Below are 20,134 nucleotides of genomic sequence, written 5' to 3'. Positions count from 1 at the left end.
CAAGCACAAATTCACATTTTTAAAAATAACAATTTTAGATAGACAATAAAAAAATCCGATTTTAAAATTTGACTAACAAACACAACGGGTAGGTCCTCCTTCCCGCCTCACAAAACTAGTAGGGGATGCCATTATTTGTGAGCCTGGCTAAATTGGGGCCTATACCACTTAATTGGGGCCTATAGCTAGATGACAAAAAAGGTCACTAGAAATCACTTTACACCACCCCTTATCAAAATAATTACCAAACTACCTATCTTTTCACTGTTTAATTAGCATTAATTAATCGTATTAGGGGATAATTTTGTTTTGGATGTGAGATTAACTAATGTTAGAGAGTTCATCAAAACATCAAACTTTTTCTTTTTTTCGTAAACAGTACCCAGAATCGGTTTATATTCATTCACTTGTAAACCAATTCTGGATTGGTGTTTACGAATTAACATAGGACATCCATAATCGGTTACGTTGACATGTTTTATAACCCAAATTCGAGAATCGGATTTTACTTATGACATATATAAACCGATCGTTTCCTTTCATTACCAATTTTCATTCATTGCATTATTATTGTTGGATGCATTTAGCACATGCATCAAGCCTTTAAACCCCTAGGCGACCCTAATGGACGAGTTATAGTCTCGTGAGGGTTTACATAGAGGTCTACCCACAAAACCTATACAAAAAATTCTAAAACCATCAATCTTCCTCCGACGAAGACGATACAGCATCCAAGTAGTCTGGGTTATCCTACGGAATTCTATCTGCCAAGAAGTGATAGCTTGCATCAAAGGCGAATGCTTCCTCCTTTACTTCCAAGTAGCGCGCTTTCACGACTTCGTGCTACAAAAACACAAAAACAAGCTTACATTTGTTAGTGGTGTTTCGTTGGAAGATAACACAACATGGGATACGTAAAAAAAAAAACCACAAAATTACTTACAAATTGTGCAATGGACAAGGTGAAGGGGCGAGTGTTAAAAATCCGAGGTTGGAGAGCTAAAAAAGCATGTATCGCATTTTCGATGACTAGGTGCCTATCATGGAGTTGTTGAACACTTCTTGCATTAGGATTCCCAAATTCTTGGCTAAATTTGTTGTGTAATTTATCCCAAAAGGTTGTTGAATCCTCTCTTTCGGAGGATTGACGTCTAAGTCGATTTTCCGCATACCATGCTTTCGTGACTACCAAATCTTCCGCGGAGTCGAATGATGTGATTTCTTGTATGTATATGTATGAAATGAGTAGTTGTGGAGTATATGGAGTGAGGAGGAATAAAATGATCAATTTTTGGGAAAATGGGGTCCAAGGGTGAGGTTTCTATTTATACAGAAAGTCCCGAACGTTTTTTTTTTTGAAAAACGTGAAATAATTTGAAATAATCGGTCTTTTAGAAGGACTGTAAACCCCGATTGTGTTTGTATGCCACAAGGAATCGGACTTTCTTGCGACCAACGTAGACCGATTAAAAACATTTTAATTCACCGACACTAATCGGTTATATATTCATATGTGAACTGATTCTAGATTGGCTTAAAAACATCCAGGAAGAATGGCTTGCACAATCGGTTTATGCTGACATATCGAGTAAACCGATTGTTGGCATGTCAGGCTAGAATCAATTTAAACATTTAGTGCATTAAGTTCAACACAAGATCATCCAAAATAAAAACACCAACAACACAAATATCATCCAAAATACAAACATCAACCATCTCAAAAGACTTAAAACAACCACAAGTCTTGTAAACTTAAAGTTTTAGTATTTAAAAGTTAAACTTAAAAACTGAAGGAGCACCAGGAGCATTTGCAGAAGCAACAGCATCGGGAGCAGCATCACCACCACCAGCACCAGCATCTGGAGCAGCTGCAGCATCATCAAGAGCAGCAACTTCTGCATCATCCATGGATATACATTCATCCATTTCTTCAAACATACCTTCCAACTCATGGTGGCAATCCCTCTCAGCTGAAATAATGTTTCTCCTCATCCGAGCGAACCTCATGACCTCAACAAGCTCTTCCAGTGCAAGCATATCAATCAATGCGAGGACTTGTTCAAGACGGGTCTCAGCTCCGAAAGCAAACTTATATAGGACTATCTCTGGCACTCTTTGTGGTTTCCTCAGAACATCCTCCAAGGTTACCTCTCGATTGTAAAATGCTAGGTTAGGTGTGTGAAGTCCATTCTAAAAAAAAAAAAAAAAAGTAAAAAAAGTAAGAAATCGGTACATATAGAAACATAAGTAATCCGATTCTGAAGATACTAAAGGAATCGGGTTATGTGGTACATGTATAAAACCCGATTGTGGAAAGGAAGATGAAGAGACTATAGTAATCGGATTATACATATTACATATATAAACCGACTCTGGTGATGTATTTTCATATTTCATTTCTACCCCAGATACGGGTTATGTTAATCATCATGTAAACCGATTACTGTGGATGCTCTTCATGGACGAAAACAAAACCCAAAATCGGTTTATTCGATAGGTCAATAAAAACCGATTCCGGGTGTAATCAGAATTTTGATTTGTCAAAAACGAAGATTTAAACATGTAAATCAACAAGATATGAAGAATCATAGATTGAGTTGATGGAGATTTATCTTTTTCTTGTGTGGATCGAAGATTCGTTGGAGAAGAAGATGAAAATTAGGTTTTTGAGAATTTGGAAAGATTGGGATGGAAACAGAAAGTTTTTTTTAAGTTTAGGTTTTTTTGTTTTTGGATTTACTGAAAATAGAAAGATTAGAATTTATATGAGAGAGTTTTAGGAATTTGTGGGGGTAAATTAGTTTTTTTTAGAAGTTTGGGTGTCTATAATAATCTGGCGGTGTAGGAAGGAAAATTTGATAGGCCCCAATTTAGCCAGAATATATGTGTCACTTCATTTTGATGTTTTGCTCTTCCGTTTGTCAATCATTTTTGTTTTCAAAATGCCAACTTCCTCTAAATATAAAACCTAAGATATTTTGTCTTATGGATCTTGAGACACCCCCGAAAAAACTGGTACCTTTGTAAGCATCCACGGATGTCACTTTTATTAAATATGATTTACCTTTTGTAGGAAAAAATAATAAAATCAATTGTTTTTCATTTCTTATGCAAACAAGGGGTGGTTTATTCTTTTTAATCTTTAAATTAATTGTTGTGTCTTTCATACTTGCCTTTTTTACGAGCCATCTTATTTCTCATCTTCCATGGAAATATAAAAATACCGAGGGAAAAAAAAAGATCCAGCGAGCAAAATTAAATACAAGTGATTGATATTATCATCATAAGAAATGATTCAGCAACTGATCACAAGATTAAAAAAAAAAAAAAAGGTGTTTCACAAGCAGAATTCAACAATTATTATTGTCTAAGAATTTAAAAACTAATTCGTTATTATTTTCTAAGAATCTAAAAACTAATTTCAAAGGTTATACAAGCACCCGATGAGAACCGTGCCGAACCTCAAAATGTTTGGTAAATATCGCTCAACAAATGTCAGAAAGGCAAATGAAACTGTTATACAGTGACAAAATTATTAGGTAATGATTCCAGCTATCTGAATTAGAAACTTAAAGTGGGACATCACAAAGAATAAAAATTAAAAAAAAATCAACAAACACAAATTCACATTTATCAAAATAATAGTTCTAGATAGACAACAAAAAATCTGATTTCAAAATTTATCTCACAAACGCAACGGGCAGACCCCCGTTCCCGCCCCACAAAACTAATAAGGGATCCCATTATTTGTGAGTGTGTTTATTTTGATGTTTTGCTCTTCGGTTTGTCAATCATTTTTGTTTTCAAAATGCCAACTTCCTCTGAATATAAAACCTAAGATATTTTGTCTTATGGATCTTGAGACACTCCCAAACAATCTGGTACCCTTGTAAGCATCCACGGATGTCCATTAGAAAAGATTCAAAGATCATTAGGGGGCTAAATATTAGAGTGTATGGTTTAGTAGGTACTTTATTGCAATTTTCCAATACTTTTGAAGAGCCGTACTCAAACTTATTCAGAAATAAAAAACTTTTGGTGTTATATCTAGGAAACCACAAAGTAAGCTGCCAAGGAAGTTAGGCATCAAGACAATGTCCATTACTAAAAACTGTTACACACATTTGGCTTTTATTGGGAGAAAAAGAAGATAAGAGCCATAGAATTTTGAAAGAGTTCATGGACCCATGATCATCTATCTACTGGACTCCTACTACTACTACCTTTGAAAGATAATATATGTGCCCCTTAAAAATCCCATTATTCCTTTCATCTACTACCCAATAGTTGTAGGGCAAATGTCTTCTTGTACCTATTATTCCTTTGATTTCTTCTCAACAATGATTGGCTAAAAAGAACAAATCTTAAAATCAAATAATTAAAAAATGGCATGGTTAAGTTATTCTTAATCTACAATAAAGTTTCTAATAACAACAGCTTAAGGAAATTTACTCATAATTGTCTCATGATTGTGAAGTTCGATTTGAATCGGTGTTGACCAGGTTGCTCGAGTTTAACTTTGTTTTTTTATTTACTTTTTTTGACTTAATAGAGGGTCTAGGTGCTCCTCGTTAGCAAGGTCAAGACCAATATAATTTGTGAAGATTAATTCAATAATCAATACTTGAAATTTGGTGAGGATATGAAATTTTATGTCGTTATATGTTGATCAACTTATTGCTTGGCTCTAATATAAGCACTTATTGTAATGCAAAAATGTATTATATTGTATGCTAATTTTTTATTATTAGAAGCAAAAAGGATGATTAAAGTCATAAAAGGTAGAGAATATTGGCCCTTGACCTTTCATTATTAAGAAAGATCACACTTTGACTTTGCACACACCACATATAGCCTAGATCCTTAATTTGACTTATTCATCTAAGTCAAGATTAATTAAGCCTTAAACCAAGTTAATATTCCAATTTTCGTTAAATCGAGTGAATATCATAAAACTTACCAGCCCCATTTCGATCCTAAAAGCAACATCAATGAGTTAATTACTGAAACTAAGCAAACATCTTGATCGTAAGAAGTTATTTTAATCGTGTGTCAATAATTGACTATATTTGAACTAGATTGATCATAAAACCAAGTTTGAATGTATCTTAAACGTGATTAAGATATAAAATATATTTAACTATCAAATTATCTTAATTTAACTAATTTGATTAGATCCTGCCAAGCTAATCGAGTACAAGGAAGTAGTTCAGAAGTTGTTCAACATTTTTCTAATTTTGTTTTTTTGAAGTTTAATATTCTACAAAAATTAGGAATTCTCTGTAGCGATTCATGCATGCTGATTGGTTTCCCATACAACAGGTAGGTGTTGAAATCTGAATAATGCTTATATTTTAGATTTAGTTTAATAAGCAGACTTTTTTTTTTTATTCAGTAAACCTTATCTATATGGGAAAAAAAATTGATTAACAGAATTCAGCAAAAGATTATAAAGTTCAGACCAAATTTATGGAACCTAATTTGATGTGTAAATGGTTCTGACCACCTAATTTGGGCCAGGTACATGATTCCGATATGGATGGAGTTAACTCAGTCTTCTGCCTCAGACGGCTAAACTGAGTCGAAAACCAGGATTAAAAGTGGAAGTAAACGAAGTAGAATGTCTGCAATGTGATACGATGGGTATGGTAAAATAGAATATGATTTTCTGCAATTGACTAGCAAAAGTGAAATAAGAAATAAGAAACTACTCATAAAACCCCTAACATTGAGGAAAAGAACAACCATCATCAAAACCTTAAAAATTAGTTTGTCACTATATTCTGATCATGTGGAGGTTTTGGCCATAAATGAGTAAAGTTGCTGATGCAGCTAACAAAACCATAACAACATGGATGACCTAATAGAATCATCCCAATGTGATCCATATCATAAATAAACATGGTCTTGTTAGACTTTTTCTTAATTTCTTCACCACACATAAAATACAAGGGTCCCACACTGCATAACAAACACTGTCTTCCAGTATCGATAAGCACTATAAACATTCAGATGATACAAGATGAATCCTCAAAAAATAAAGCTAACGTTTCTTAGAATTAACAGTGTGCGAGTACATGTCAATATAGGAGGACATCAAGGTTTAACGCGGTATCTAGACATGATTTCAGAAGTGCCATATCCTTGACTGTGCAGAATTTTCACTAATAGCATCCTAATCGACTTTTCCTTCTATTATTCACTTTCAAACAAGTATAAAGACATAACTGTTTTTACAAAGAGCTGGTAATATTATCATTCAAATCTAGGTGTGTGATCTCACGTAGTTTACAAAAGTTTGACACGAGTACCACATAAACATCCGTCAAAAATATGCATACAGAAGAAAAAAGAATCAACGAAATCTACACTATCAGTATTGGTATAATGAACATGATTCTTCAGAATTCTATTACACACGTTTGTGTTTACTAACCCAATAGAGCTACATCATCGATATATACCTTTGCAGTCAAACGTTTATTTCAGCAACTGCCTCATTTTGATTTGGGCTTAGAAAATAAAGACAGATGGGATTTTCAACTACTTTATTTACCTCTATCATGTTAGTTATGATGATTGTTGACGAGGGCTTACTTAGCAGCTCCACTGTTTCTTTTTGTCATAAATGATTCTCCACATCCACATTTACTTTCGGAGTTTGGGTTGTTAAACACAAACTCAGACCTATATCAGGACCAAATAAATAATAAAGTTAGTCAGCACTCACATATATAATCTCAGTGTCAATTACATCCATTGACACTTAAGTTGGACAGCCGGCGGCTGCAGTTCTACACCATAGCCATAAAATCAGACAGCCGTACACCATAACCATAAAATCAGATAGTAATGTTCAATATCACAGACTTATGGATAACCTTAGCTCGGCAAGCAGAAAATGAAAATAAGAAGCCTTCATGAGGCAGGAAACAGGTAAAGGTGATCCTCAGAAAGTTCAAATCAATTAGCATGCGACCTAATGTGTTCATATCATCTCGACCATGCAAGTTAAGATTCAGTTACTAGGTTGAATTGAATGAACATCAAAAAAACAAAGCCTACATCCTCGCCTCACTCGCGATTTTTGAGGAATTTTATCTCTATAAAAAGTAAGATATGACTATTGTCGCTGCTTTTTTAATCATCCAGGTGTAAGCAGATAGCATAAAGAAGTAACATGAAGAAACAGGATCACTACAAATGTGTACTTATCGTAGGTAGGCACGCATCATAGGCAGAACTTGTTGAATTCATAGATAAGACGCAATAACATGACTAGATTTCTTACCTGAGTGTGTCATCTTCAAAATCCATTTCGGTTCCTATAACATGCATTTGTGCCTTTGCATCGATCAATATCTTTACACCCTTCTCCTCCACCAATTATCATTCTCAGCTTTCTCATCTGCAGCAATTGAACATGTAGAAGCATTAGGAGCTAGCACGGGTTTTCAAAACTGAAAAATGAAGGTTTTCATATTAGTAATCTACTCTAAATTCATGAATTTGATATCTAGAAGTTCAAATCCAATCGACAAAACAATATATTCAGTGAAGTTGTATTACCAGTATCATTAAATTACTGTAGAACATACATTGATGACTCCATTACCCACTGACACAAATCCATTCCACTCCAATGTATACCAGAGAAGCCATATCAAATCGACCGAAAGAGAGATAACTCTGATGTGAATTGCATATTTAAGAAGTTGAGGTTTATGGAAGGAATTATATTTAGTTAAGAGTGAGTATAAGAATCTATCTCATGTGCATTGTCTCGCAATCATTAAGATTGGGCCATCTTCTCCATTTCAATACCAGTACAGATTCCAGGATTGCTTTCCAAATCTCAGAAAACACACATATAACGATGCAACATTTACCCTCTGAAACACTCGATCTCAAATCTCAAACTATTTTTACAATCACCACTACAGGGTTATCGTGTTCATGAAACTGTTTTTTTACTAAAACTGCTTAAAACTTTGCATATTTTCCCTCAAAAAGCTTGAGCCGCAATATATACTCTCCAGGTGGAGCACATAAAAGCTTCTGCAATATCTTCTGCTTTCTGCCACATTAACTGAAACAGGTTGCCCTCACATCTCATCTCACCAGACCAGAGTTTGAAGATTAAGTTCTTAAACAACAATCCTTTAACAAACTATCCAGTAAGAGAATCCCGTTGTGCCTTGCATCTTATAGCCCTATTGAAAATCTAATTAGCTATCGCCACAAAATAATTAAAGAACTCGACCAAAACTACTTTTCTATTATACAGACTTCCAAATCGTCTTAAAACAATATACTTCCACAGAGACAATGCCGCATCAGGTGGTAAAGGACAGCAGGGCCTCCTCTCAAAGAAGACTCGGCAAACTGATTAAACCCCCTTAACACTAAGCTATATCCCAAACTCTTAAAAGGCATATTTGGGCACATAAACCCCTAATAAAGGCATGTTTTGGCACATATTTGTAAGTAATTTAACTTACCCACTTACTAATTTCTCTAACAACAATGAACCGACTACTAAATCGAGCAACTACTTTTCCGTTATACTGTGTTATATTATGTGCAATATCACCAGGAAACATTTATGCAACAGAGAAAGCCAGGTATGAAATCAATTTTCTGAACCACGATAGTTCATTTAACAGAATATAGATTTCAGACGGCAACTGAGAGATTACAAACAAACTTTCTACAGTCATTTTAACCTCGTTCGTTCTAGCAAAGACAATTGTTAATCATGCATAAGATACAAATAACATCAACTCAGGTAAGCCACTCACAACCTAGAAAGAAATTATACTGAAAATACTCTATGATCCAGAATGGAGCATCCCTTGAGAATCATGTTCGTCAGAACTAGGGTACACTTAGAAAACAAAACAAATTGATGGGGTTCTGATTGGATGATCCTGAAAAAGCCAACTAAGCAAGTGTGCAATTCTACATTTCCTTCAATACCAGTTAAATCTCCCTCAATTAACATACCACATAATACAAGGTTGCATAAGGGTACCTAAATCATATATCTCATACCTTCTGAGTGGGAGCTAATAAAGTGATCAAGAAAATCTAACAACTAATTGTATCAAACACTGAACATGACCGTCTTTGATTTGCTGCAGGTTTTGATATACTAGTTAATGGTATATACTTCTGACTTGTTTTTGGATGAAATGTCATTGACCTCCCAGTACCTGAAATGTCATCTAACTAACTTCAGATGTCCGAGTCGATTTGCTGCTTGAACTAGTTAATCATCAATATGAGACCTGACGCAGCAAATAGAAGAACTACCGTGAACTTATCTAGGTCTACCTTTGCGTTTCAACTTTCAACATAGGTCTCCCTATTGTCTAGAATCGGAGAATTGGAAAGGAAGCTCGCACCTTCAAGAAACAATACCTGGCTCAGGTGCATGGAGAGAGGAGCCCATGGAGGTGTCTAATTCAAGAGAAAGCAATGAAAGGTAGGAACCACATTTCTGAAGAATAGCCTCTTTGTCATGACCGGGATAGGCATGTCAAAGGCAAATGACACTGTGCAAAAGAACTTGCAGATACCGTTGATCAACCTATAATTCTTTATGTTTACAAGTTGATTAGTAGATAAGAAACGTATCTTCTTTCCCCTATGCCATTCTTCAGGAAACATAATGTAATGTGTAGATTCTGCAATAATTCATAAGGAATAGAGATATCTATGCACTGAGCATGTCATGCTCTATTTCCCATATGCTAGTGAATTGTGGTTCTACTTTATCAAATATATCGGATCTCTAAGGTGCCACCACAATCCTTGTTAGTCGTCTAAAAAGTTGAGAAGTAGTCAACTAGATGTGGGTTAAATTTGTACGTTTTCAGAATAATCAATGAATGTTTCGTGTGATTAAGCTTGTAAACAGGTTGAGGTATCTTCTTTGACATTATGGCATATCTCCAAAAGGGGAGTTCTTGTTAGATTACCATCCAAACCTAGATAACCACTACAGACTCACTAATTCTCATAAATTCCAACTCATAAACCCGATTCTTCCCAAATCTATGATTGCAAAACCCTAATAAATTCTAATTTGATAAAAAAAAAATTATACTAATTCATCTCTCCATATCATCAAAATCCAATAAAACCCAAAACAAAAAAAATAATTGACTACACAGAGAGAGAAAGATTCTTACCAGAGTAATTAAGCGTATAGCTTAATCCATTACACCCTCGAGATTTCAAGCCAAACTTAAGAAATTGACGCTGTCTTTGTTGCAGAAGATGACGTATTCTATCAGCTGCAGCATCTGTTAATCTCACTGCTGGTTTGGTTGCTGCTATTCTCATTTTCTTCGCCGCTGCTGTACTCATATTCTTCGCCGCTGCTGCTATCGTCGGCGATACCATATCTCTCTCTAAAAACCAGACCTCTCCGATCCTCGAATCTCCACGGGAAGAAGAAGAAGATTTCTTTAATCTGGTACGAAAAGGGCATTTCCTTTAAAAAATGAAAAAGTAAAACCCATCACGATAAGGGTATTTATGTAAATAAATGCATCAAACAAGGGTATTAATGTAAATTAGACTTGCAATTGAAATATTACCTCATTCTTGTCTGCATTGTTCACCTACTTTCTCAGTCTCTCAATCTCTCTCGCTAGACTGCTGGAGCTTCTTCTTGTGTTGATGGCGAGAGAGATGAGACTCGTGAGAATGAAGTCGTTCATGATTTTCTTAGTGATTTTTGTGATTATGGTTGGGAATGGAGAAAGTTCATTGGATAATCATGTGTATGGTTTTGGAGATCATGTACCTTTGTTTGCCAACAAGATTGGTCCATTGAATAATCCAAGGTTAGTTAATCTTATTTTACTTCTTCTCTTAAAATGTCTACTTATCATTGGCATTTCTTTGATCATTTTGTTGTAATCTCACTCCAATTTTCATTTCATTTTGGTCAAACCCATAATCTGTTCAGTAGAAATTAGGGTTTCTCTTTGTTCTCAAATTGTTAGAGTTCAATTGAATCTTTGAGCCTTGATTAGTGTTGAGTGGGACTTAACAATGTAGATATGCAAGGATTTATTTGCTAAGCATTGGCAAGAAGCTTAAGGTTTTTGAGCTTCAGTGGCAAAATTTTTTTTTACTGTTATTGAGATTTATAGTAATTTTGATTTTGATGTCCTTGCAGTGAGACATACCAGTTCTTCGACTTGCCGTTCTGCAGTCCAGGTTAGGTTCTTTTTACTTCAGTTTAGCTGTCGTTTGGATGATCTGTGATTGGTAACTTGGGAGTCGTATAATGTTCATATGGTGATTGGTGTTAGTTGATTATCCAGTTAAAACACATTAGTGACCCTGAAAACTGCAGCTATCAGTTGATTTGTTCTAGCTATTATGCTGAATAGACATTGTGGTTGTCTGAAATGCATGTATATTTCTTCTTTATCTTGTACCATAAATTGTTGAGGACGAAATTAAAGTAAAGTAACTGATAAAAAGTCAAGGATCTTCTCGTTTACTGTGAACTTGAGATGTGCTGCGTCAGCCAGAGTTTAATCTATTTTAATGAACACCCATATAATGAGCGTGCCTCTTGTATGATTATCTACGGCTCCAATCAGTTCTTATCCCAGAGTATTTGCAACCTAAAAATCTTAACCGTCATTTCTTGAATTGCAGATACCATTATCCCACAGAAGGAGTCTCTTGGGGAGGTGTTAAATGGTGATCGTTTGACCAACTCCCCATATGAACTGAGATTTAGGGAGAACAAAGATATGGTCACCCTTTGCAAGAAGCGGCTGACAAGATATGATGTCGCTCAGTTTAGGGATGCCATCAAGAATGAATTTTATTTCCAGATGTATTATGATGATCTTCCATTGTGGGCGTTTATAGGGAAAGTTGAGGAACAGTCATGGATCTCTAATGTTACAGGACCCCGGTATTATCTCTTTAAACATGTTGATTTTGATGTTCTTTACAATGAGAACCAAGTGATAGAAGTGCGTGCTCTCAGTAACCCAAGTTATGCTGTGGATATAACTGACAATGTGGAAACTGAAGTTCAGTTCACTTATTCAGTTTTGTGGAATGCAACATCAAAACAGTTTCGGAACCGGATGGACAAGTATTCACGATCTTCGTTACTTCCAGAGCACTTACAGGTTCATTGGTTCTCAGTCATTAATTCAGTTGCTATTGTGGCACTCTTAACAGGGTTTCTTCTTACACTGTTTTTGCGGACCCTCAAGAATGATATTATGAGGTACTGCATTATCCATCTTGATGTACGTGTTAATGAAATCTTATGATCACTAGTCTGATATTTATCAACCATCTTCAGATATTCTGGGGGAGATGAAGAAGCAGACATGGAGGAGGTTGGCTGGAAGCACCTTCACGGGGATGTGTTTAGATATCCTCCACGAGCATCCTTGTTATGTGCAATCCTAGGGTCTGGTACACAGCTTTTGACCCTGTAAGTTATTCAAATAACTACTGTTCTTACATTACTTCTGATATGTTAATATCTTGGCCTCAATATGCTGGTGCATCAACTGTATAATCATAACAGAAGTGGCTGACTGAACCACTTCTGTTACCATGCAGTCAAGCTGGAGTAGTCATTCCTCTGCAAGCTCTTATGGCACTGAACCAAATTCCTGAACTTCACAACACTTCTTCAAGCTGAAATCTTCAACTTCCAGTGCATTAGCTCAGTAACAGATAGATTTCTTCCAGAGTTACAGACAAGTCTTCCCTCTTGAACCATTACAGGTCTTAATAAGCAAAATGAAAACACTAATTCTAGCTTGAAATGAACACGAAAGGAAAATACGAAATCTGAAAATTCTTAGATGCTAGATTTAAGTAAAAATATCAACAACAGTTCATTTTTTTTTTTTAAAGGCGGACACTTGTTATATCTTATAAAACTGAAATGAAATATGTAAATATTCAATAAGATTTGTATGTGGCTCCACCTAAAAGGGTTAACTATTTGGTTGTTGCAATGGAGGATTAGAAGTCAGGAATTTGGTTCAGTGCCATAAGAGCTTGCAGAGGAATGACTACTCCAGCTTGACTGCATGGTAAATATGGCGAACAAATCTTGTAGACACATGTCTGCCTGACTATCATGTGCCGGGAACCAAATGTTGACAATATTGCTGTTGATGCCATGATTTAGAGATATATCTTCCAATTTGCTAATAGTACAAGTATTAACCACAGGATTTACCTTATTCAGATCTTTTTTTTATTTTATTTGGCAGAGTGTTCTTCATTTTCATTCTGGCGTTTGTTGGTGTTCTTTATCCTTTCGCCCATGGAGCGCTCTTTTCTTCACTTGTTATGATTTATGCTCTCACAGCTGTGGTTGCTGGGCACACTGCTGCTTCATTTCACTCTCAGCTGGCAGGAGCAGAATGGGTATTTGAGTGTTTCTAAAACATCACATTTGTCAATTCATTTTTATCTTTCTGCTAAATCTATCTCATCCTCACATTGCAGACAAGAAGTGTTCTTTTGACCGGCATCTTATTCCTTGGTCCTGTGCTTGTGATCTTCTCTATCCTGAATACAGTTGCCATATCTTATAGGGCCACATCTGCACTTCCGTTTGGCACCATGGTGGTCATTTTTCTAATATGGGCCCTCATCACAATTCCCTTGCTCATCTTGGGAGGAATCATTGGGTATACTTTCAGATCTGAATTCCAAGCACCTTGTGCTACCAAGAGAGTGCCGTCAGAAATACCTCAATTAGTATGGTACAGGAGGGCCCCTGCACAAATGTTTCTAGGAGGTCTCCTACCATTTAGTGCCATCTTCATCGAGTTGCACTACATATATACAAGCTTGTGGGGACATAAGATCTACACTATACACAGCATTCTATTCATAACATTCATAATCCTCATCATCCTCACTGGAATCTTGACTGCTGGGCTGACATACTTTCAACTTTCTGCGGAGGACCATACATGGTGGTGGAGGTACTCATTATAATTTATCCATTTCAAATTTTAACTGGTTCATTTCAAATTTTAACTGGTTCTTGATGCATTGCAGTTTTATACTCCCTACGTCCCACTATTAGTTATAAACTAGGTCAACTAATAGTGGGACGGAGGTAGTATTTTTTTTCTTTTTATGAGGATTAGTGAGTTTCCAAAAACTATTATTGCTTAAATCTGTATAACATTGTTCTCTATTTGTTTCTTGTGTGCAGATCTGTTTTTTGTGGGGGTTCTGCTTCAATATTCATGTACTGTTATAGCATTTACTTCTATAACCAGTCAAGCATGAGTGGCTTCTTGCAATTCTCCTTCTTTTTCGGCTACAATGCTTGTATATGCTATGCTTTCTTCCTGATTCTTGGTACCGTTGGTTTCCGTGCTTCATTGCTGTTTGTTCGCCATATTTACCATGCAGTCAAGCTGGAGTAGTCATTCCTCTGCAAGCTCTTATGGCACTGAACCAAATTCCTGACTTCTAATCCTCCATTGCAACAACCAAATAGTTAACCCTTTTAGGTGGAGCCACATACAAATCTTATTGAATATTTACATATTTCATTTCAGTTTTATAAGATATAACAAGTGGCCGCCTTAAAAAAAATGAACTGTTGATATTTTTACTTAAATCTAGCATCTAAGAATTTTCAGATTTCGTATTTTCCTTTCGTGTTCATTTCAAACTAGAATTAGTGTTTTCATTTTGCTTATTAAGACCTGTAATGGTTCAAGAGGGAAGACTTGTCTGTAACTCTGGAAGAAATCTATCTGTTACTGAGCTAATGCACTGGAAGTTGAAGATTTCAGCTTGAAGAAGTGTTGTGAAATTCAGAAGGAAGATGATAATAAATACAATTTTAAGAAGTTTTTGGGGCAGAAACAGGTTTCTCCAAAGGTTGGCTTTATGTTTTGGGTAAAAACTTATAATTCCCTTCTGACTCATACTATCCTGAGGCCTCAGGCATTACAACGCCAAGTAAGAGCTGCTATCTTTGTCAGAACGAAGTCGAAACTGCTGACCTTATCTTGTGAAACCATTCAGAGTCCTGTTTCTCTCTTGAAGCTTTCTGAAGCATGGAGTTATACCAATCTTAAAGGCAGAAGAAGCAAGGAGGTGTGGGAGAAGCTGCATTTCGCTGCATTTTTTTTTTTCTTGAACAAAGAAACCTTCATATTAAACAGAACATAAGCTTACATCATTATCTAAGCGAGGAATTAAGACATCTGGTGGATGTAACCACCATTCCCCACAAAGATTATGTTTCTTGGCAGCTTTTGCTAAGGCATCAACAGCTTTATTACACACACTATTCACAAAAGGGAAAAATATTGTTTGGTCCTTTTTTAGGTGGGTCCATGTCTGTTTAGTCCTTTGGTCAAACGCCTTTACTGTTTGGTCAATAATTATTTAAAAATATTTAAATGGACAACAATACCTTTTCGTGTTAATTTTTTTTGTTTTTTTTTGTAGCAGTTCATTATTCAAAATAAACTCCTGTTAATTCTTACTTATTTTTTCAGAAATCACCTAAAAAAACAGAGTTCATTCCAGAAAATTAACTCCATATAAAACCTAAAAAAAAACAGAGTTCATTCCAGAAATGAACTCCATATAAAAACCTATACAAACCAGAGTTCATTCCAGAAATGAAGTCCATATAAAACCTAAAAAAACAGACTTCATTTCAGAAATGAAGTCCATATAAAACCTATACAAACCAGAGTTCATTCCAGAAATGAAGTCCATATAAAAATCTAAAAAAACGGACTTCATTCCAGAAATGAAGTCCGTATAAAAACCTATACAAACCAGAGTTCATTCCAGGAATGAAGTCCATATAAAAACCTAAAAAAACAGACTTCATTCCAGAAATGAAGTCCATATAAAACCTATACAAACCAGACTTCATTTCTGGAATGAACTCCATATAAAAACATCAGCAGCATCATCTTCAACAACAACAGCAACAGCAAAGAACTTCATCAAAATTCATCGTCGTCATTCATCTTCAACAACAACAGCAACAAAAAACGCGAAAAACACCCAAATCTTCATCTTCTTCATCGATTTCAACAACATCATATTCATCGACATCTTCAATATCATCTTCATCATCGGCTTCAACAGAAACAACAACATCATCATCTTCATCTTCTTCTTTATCAAGACAGCAACAGAAAAAACCCTAAAAAACAGAGTTCATCTTCATCTTCAACACAAGCAGCAACAACAACATGAGATCTTCGTCGTCTTCATCAAGTAGATCGGGTTCGTCATCGTCTTCAACATCAAATCTGATCAAATTATCAAGAAAAAAAAAAGAGAAAAGTAGATCCGAAAAAGAAAAGAAGGTGAGAGAGAAAGTAAATCTGAGAATAAGATATTTTCTAGTAATTTTGGTATATATGTGGTCACCCTAGGACCAAACCATTATTTTCTAGGACCAAACAATAATATAAGGGTATTTCTGCCACCACACAATGAAAATTATATCATCCATGATATCACCCTAGGACCAAACCATAATTTTTAGGACCAAACTATAATATATTTTCCCAAATAGGACCAAACAGACACATGACTGAGTCAACTGGACTAGACTCTCTCTAATATATTATTCCTAGGACCATATGGTATTTCCTACTTCACAAAATCACATGACCAAACCTCATTTATATTACATTTATTCACACATTTTCTAACTATAGGAAGACTCTGCCAGGGTGAAAGACAAGAACTATGTTGCAAGTAAGAGTTGATATTCAAGTTATCAGCTTCAAAAATAATTTGAGTTCAACCTTGAGTAGTTGCCATATCCATAACTTCTAGCAAAACCCATGCTTCAACCTGTTGAACATTGATAGCCCTTTTTACGGTTTCTTTTCCCACCACATGTTGTCCTGCATAATTTCTTGTTATAATGCCCGATACAATAACTAACAGGGAGGTAGTCAAATGATTTCTGGGGAGTTTCCAAATCTATTGTTATTCCATTGAGATTTTTGGAGAGTCTCTAGATGTCTCTTATTATTGGTTAGAGATTTTTTTAAGTCATTTAAATTCTCCAAAACTCCATGTTATTAGATTATGATTTCGGAAAAGTTACTCAAACACTCTTGTTATTCGAAAGATAATTGAAAGTCATGGATTTGTAATTTTCAGAGATTTGGATAGACTTTTTTTGAAAAATAGGCATGGTAAAAGTCTCTCCCCAAGAGGTTATATTTTGGGAGACTTGAGAATTCGGGAATTTTCTAATCAGAAAAAAAAAAAGAGGAAATTTTGGTAAACATCATAGCCGAGATAACCCTGTTAAAGGAATAATGGAGGGTTCCATTTTTTTGTCTTTCGTGTAATCTTGTGATGCTTTTATAACCACCTTTGAATTATATGATTAAAAAAAAGGTAAAAACTATCGCATACAAATGTCATGGATAGCAAATAAAATATGAGACGAGTGGAATAAAGAGAATGAAAATTTAGGCATAAGACAACTATGATGAGATTTATTTAGAAAATAGTTGTTTTTTTCATTTTCATTAGGTATTCACGGGACTTTAATGAACATTGTAACGTGGATAAAAAAAACTGTCAAAATTTTCATTTCCAGACCTTTAAAGATGACATTTCTCTCTCCTCTCTATGACTCGGTTACTAAGGATTTCTAACTCAGTACTCTTTTTATCTTGTTTTCAGTACTAATTTAGTCTATTTTGTTTGTTGATAATTATGCAGTATCATGTGTTGTGTTAATTCTAATTCTTCAGGTTTTTAGTTTATTTCACTCAATCTTTAAAAAGTTTCAAGTTTTCCTTTCTAGATTTTTTTTTCCTAGTTTTAAATATTTCAATGAGTAACTAACCTCCTCTTGCTTTCTCCATGATGTGTTTACAGTTTGTGTTTACTCTAATGGCGTTTGCCTTTGTTATCGTTCTGACTTACGCGTTTGCGGAGTTTGAAGATAATCGTTTGAAGATTTGTGTTGCTTTCAATGGTAGATGGTTGATTGAAATCATTATCAACTCAGTAAATCGGTCATTTAAGTTTGCCCGCCTATCACTCATTTCAAAATTCAAAATCCCAAGATTTAGTCATCCCCGGTCTTTCAGGTTGATTACCATCTTAGGTTATTTGTTTTCCAGCTGCGGTTACCAAATTAAAGTGGATTCTGAATCGGAAAATATTATGAATATTAGCCAGATTTTAGGTAACAATATTTTGATACCTATCCCTTTTATTCATAACCCTAACAAATATTCTTTCCCCTCCCCTCATTATACCTATAGTCATCTACGAAACCCTAGATATCTTTTTGTGATCACAATGGATTCAGAAGACGACACAGGTTAGTAGTTTGGTTAAAAAGTTCAAACAAGCAACTCTTGAACTGGGAGATACGTCTGAAGCTATCACCTTTGTTGTAGACACCTCTGGTACTCATGAAGAAGACAAAGAAGAAAAAGAAAAATGAGAAGCTTGCGCCATCGACAAAGTCATTATTGAAGGCAGAATGAATTATGAAATGTTCGAAAAATTTATTGGTTTCACTTGGCCTTTCATCAAACCTAAAGAACTCAAGATTTTCGAACCTAACCTTTTCATATTCAAGTTTATCAAGTGGGATTACCTTAACAGAGTTATCGATGAACGTCCCTGGCATATAAACAAAAAAAAATTTGTTATTCATGATGAAATCACTAATGTTTGTGTCTCTAAGTAGATTAAGTTATATTATGAAAGGCAACCTAGTGGTATCTGCACCACCTGTTATGTCATTAAGCATTGCAAAGTTGCGTGCAAAGAAGCTGCAAATTTTCTGGCAAAAGCTCATGAAAAACCATACTTCTTTGGTAAGGTTAGAAATCTAAGGAATAACATATATGTTTTATCTTCATCAAATGCCCCTGCTGTTAAGAAGAATCCGAAAAGTTTCACGAAGAGGACTGTCATTGTTCCTCCAAAGGATAGCGTTCCTACCAATATGGATTTCCTGCTCAAGGATGGTAGTGAAGATGCTGATGACACCTCTAGGCTGTGCAAGAGAATTAGAACCTCTAGTGAACCTGAACTTGATAATTCTGAAACTGCCTCTTTATCTACCAATACTGAAAGCAACACAGTCATTGTTCAAAATCTGAAAGTCACAACAAGAGATACACATACTGGAAGCACGGATATGGAGGAACAGGTACCTTTTCTTACCAACTCTCTTGCATTTAATTCCGTTCATAACATTAATCTCTCTGTTCATTTAATTTTTGTTATCTGTCACGTTTGGTGTCTGTTAATCTTTTTCTCCTTTATTTTGCTTAGGGTTTTCAGTTTCTTCCTACATAAGTTTCCTATTATTATTGTCGTTGAATAAGTTTTCTCTGATAATTATCATACCTCATTGTTCTTCCTTTTTTCCTGGATTGTTGGCTATTACTTTCTCTACCAATTCTAGCTCTATCTACAGTATGAAGGTCATATCCTGGAATGTCCAAGGTTTTAAACAAACCAATACTAGAAATCATCTGAGTGATCTCATTAGAACTCAGAACCCCGATATCATCTTTCTATGTGAGACCAAAATTAGTTATACAAAATGCAAACCTTTACTAAACTAATATCAATACCCAAATCATTGTTACATAGAACCTGAAGGACTTTTTGGTGGCTTAGCTTTGCTTTGGAAAAATGGTTTTACTTGTGATGTTGTAGAGTCCACAATGTAGTAATTCAGTATGATTTGAGCAAACCTGAGTTCTTTCTCACATGTATGTATGGGTACAATAATCAGATTAAGAAAAGAAACCAATTGGAGTTCATTCACCAAATTTAGTAGAGCCAACACTGCTCCTTGGATTACCTTAGGTGATTTAAAATTTCATATCCTAGGTGATAACAATAGTGCCTATTCATCTATGGATGAATGGGTTAATGGCATGATGCATGATTGTGGTTTAAAGGATATTGGCTTTGTAGGAAAATATTATACCTGGACTAGCAACAATTTGGGTACTGGAACTAAGAGAACTAGAATAGACATGGCACTAGGAACTACTGACTGGAATCTGCAATTTCCTAATTCTAAATTGTTTCCTCTTTCACAAGTTGGAAGTGA

At 35.2% G+C, this 20,134-nt stretch overlaps 1 protein-coding gene and 1 pseudogene across 1 annotated transcript; one reads left to right on the top strand and one right to left on the bottom strand.

Moving 5' to 3' along the window:
• Nucleotides 1-6,355: 6,355 nt before the first annotated feature.
• On the bottom strand, nt 6,356-10,471 carry LOC113323700 (annotated as a pseudogene).
• A 179-nt stretch (nt 10,472-10,650) lies between these two features.
• Nucleotides 10,651-15,276, top strand: LOC113322532 (transmembrane 9 superfamily member 3-like). Its single transcript, XM_026570638.1, has 7 exons — nt 10,651-10,856; nt 11,195-11,235; nt 11,686-12,274; nt 12,353-12,487; nt 13,284-13,440; nt 13,522-14,006; nt 14,243-15,276. The coding sequence occupies exons 1-7, from the start codon at nt 10,690-10,692 to the stop codon at nt 14,457-14,459; spliced, it is 1,791 nt and encodes a 596-aa protein (XP_026426423.1). The 5' UTR covers nt 10,651-10,689; the 3' UTR covers nt 14,460-15,276.
• The last annotated feature ends 4,858 nt before the right edge of the window (nt 15,277-20,134 follow it).

This window comes from Papaver somniferum, chromosome 11 (assembly GCF_003573695.1).
Source record: "Papaver somniferum cultivar HN1 chromosome 11, ASM357369v1, whole genome shotgun sequence".
Classification (NCBI taxonomy): Eukaryota; Viridiplantae; Streptophyta; class Magnoliopsida; order Ranunculales; family Papaveraceae; genus Papaver; species Papaver somniferum.
Note: the sequence above shows the minus strand (reverse complement) of the source record. Positions and strands in the feature narration are given on the sequence as shown.

Coding starts and splice junctions, on each gene's coding strand:
- LOC113322532 (XM_026570638.1), top strand. CDS start 10,690: ATGGCGAGAGAGATGAGACTCGTGAGAATGAAGTCGTTCATGATTTTC. Junction 10,857..11,194: donor GGTCCATTGAATAATCCAAG/GTTAGTTAATCT, acceptor ATGTCCTTGCAG/TGAGACATACCAGTTCTTCG. Junction 13,441..13,521: donor AGCTGGCAGGAGCAGAATGG/GTATTTGAGTGT, acceptor CTCACATTGCAG/ACAAGAAGTGTTCTTTTGAC.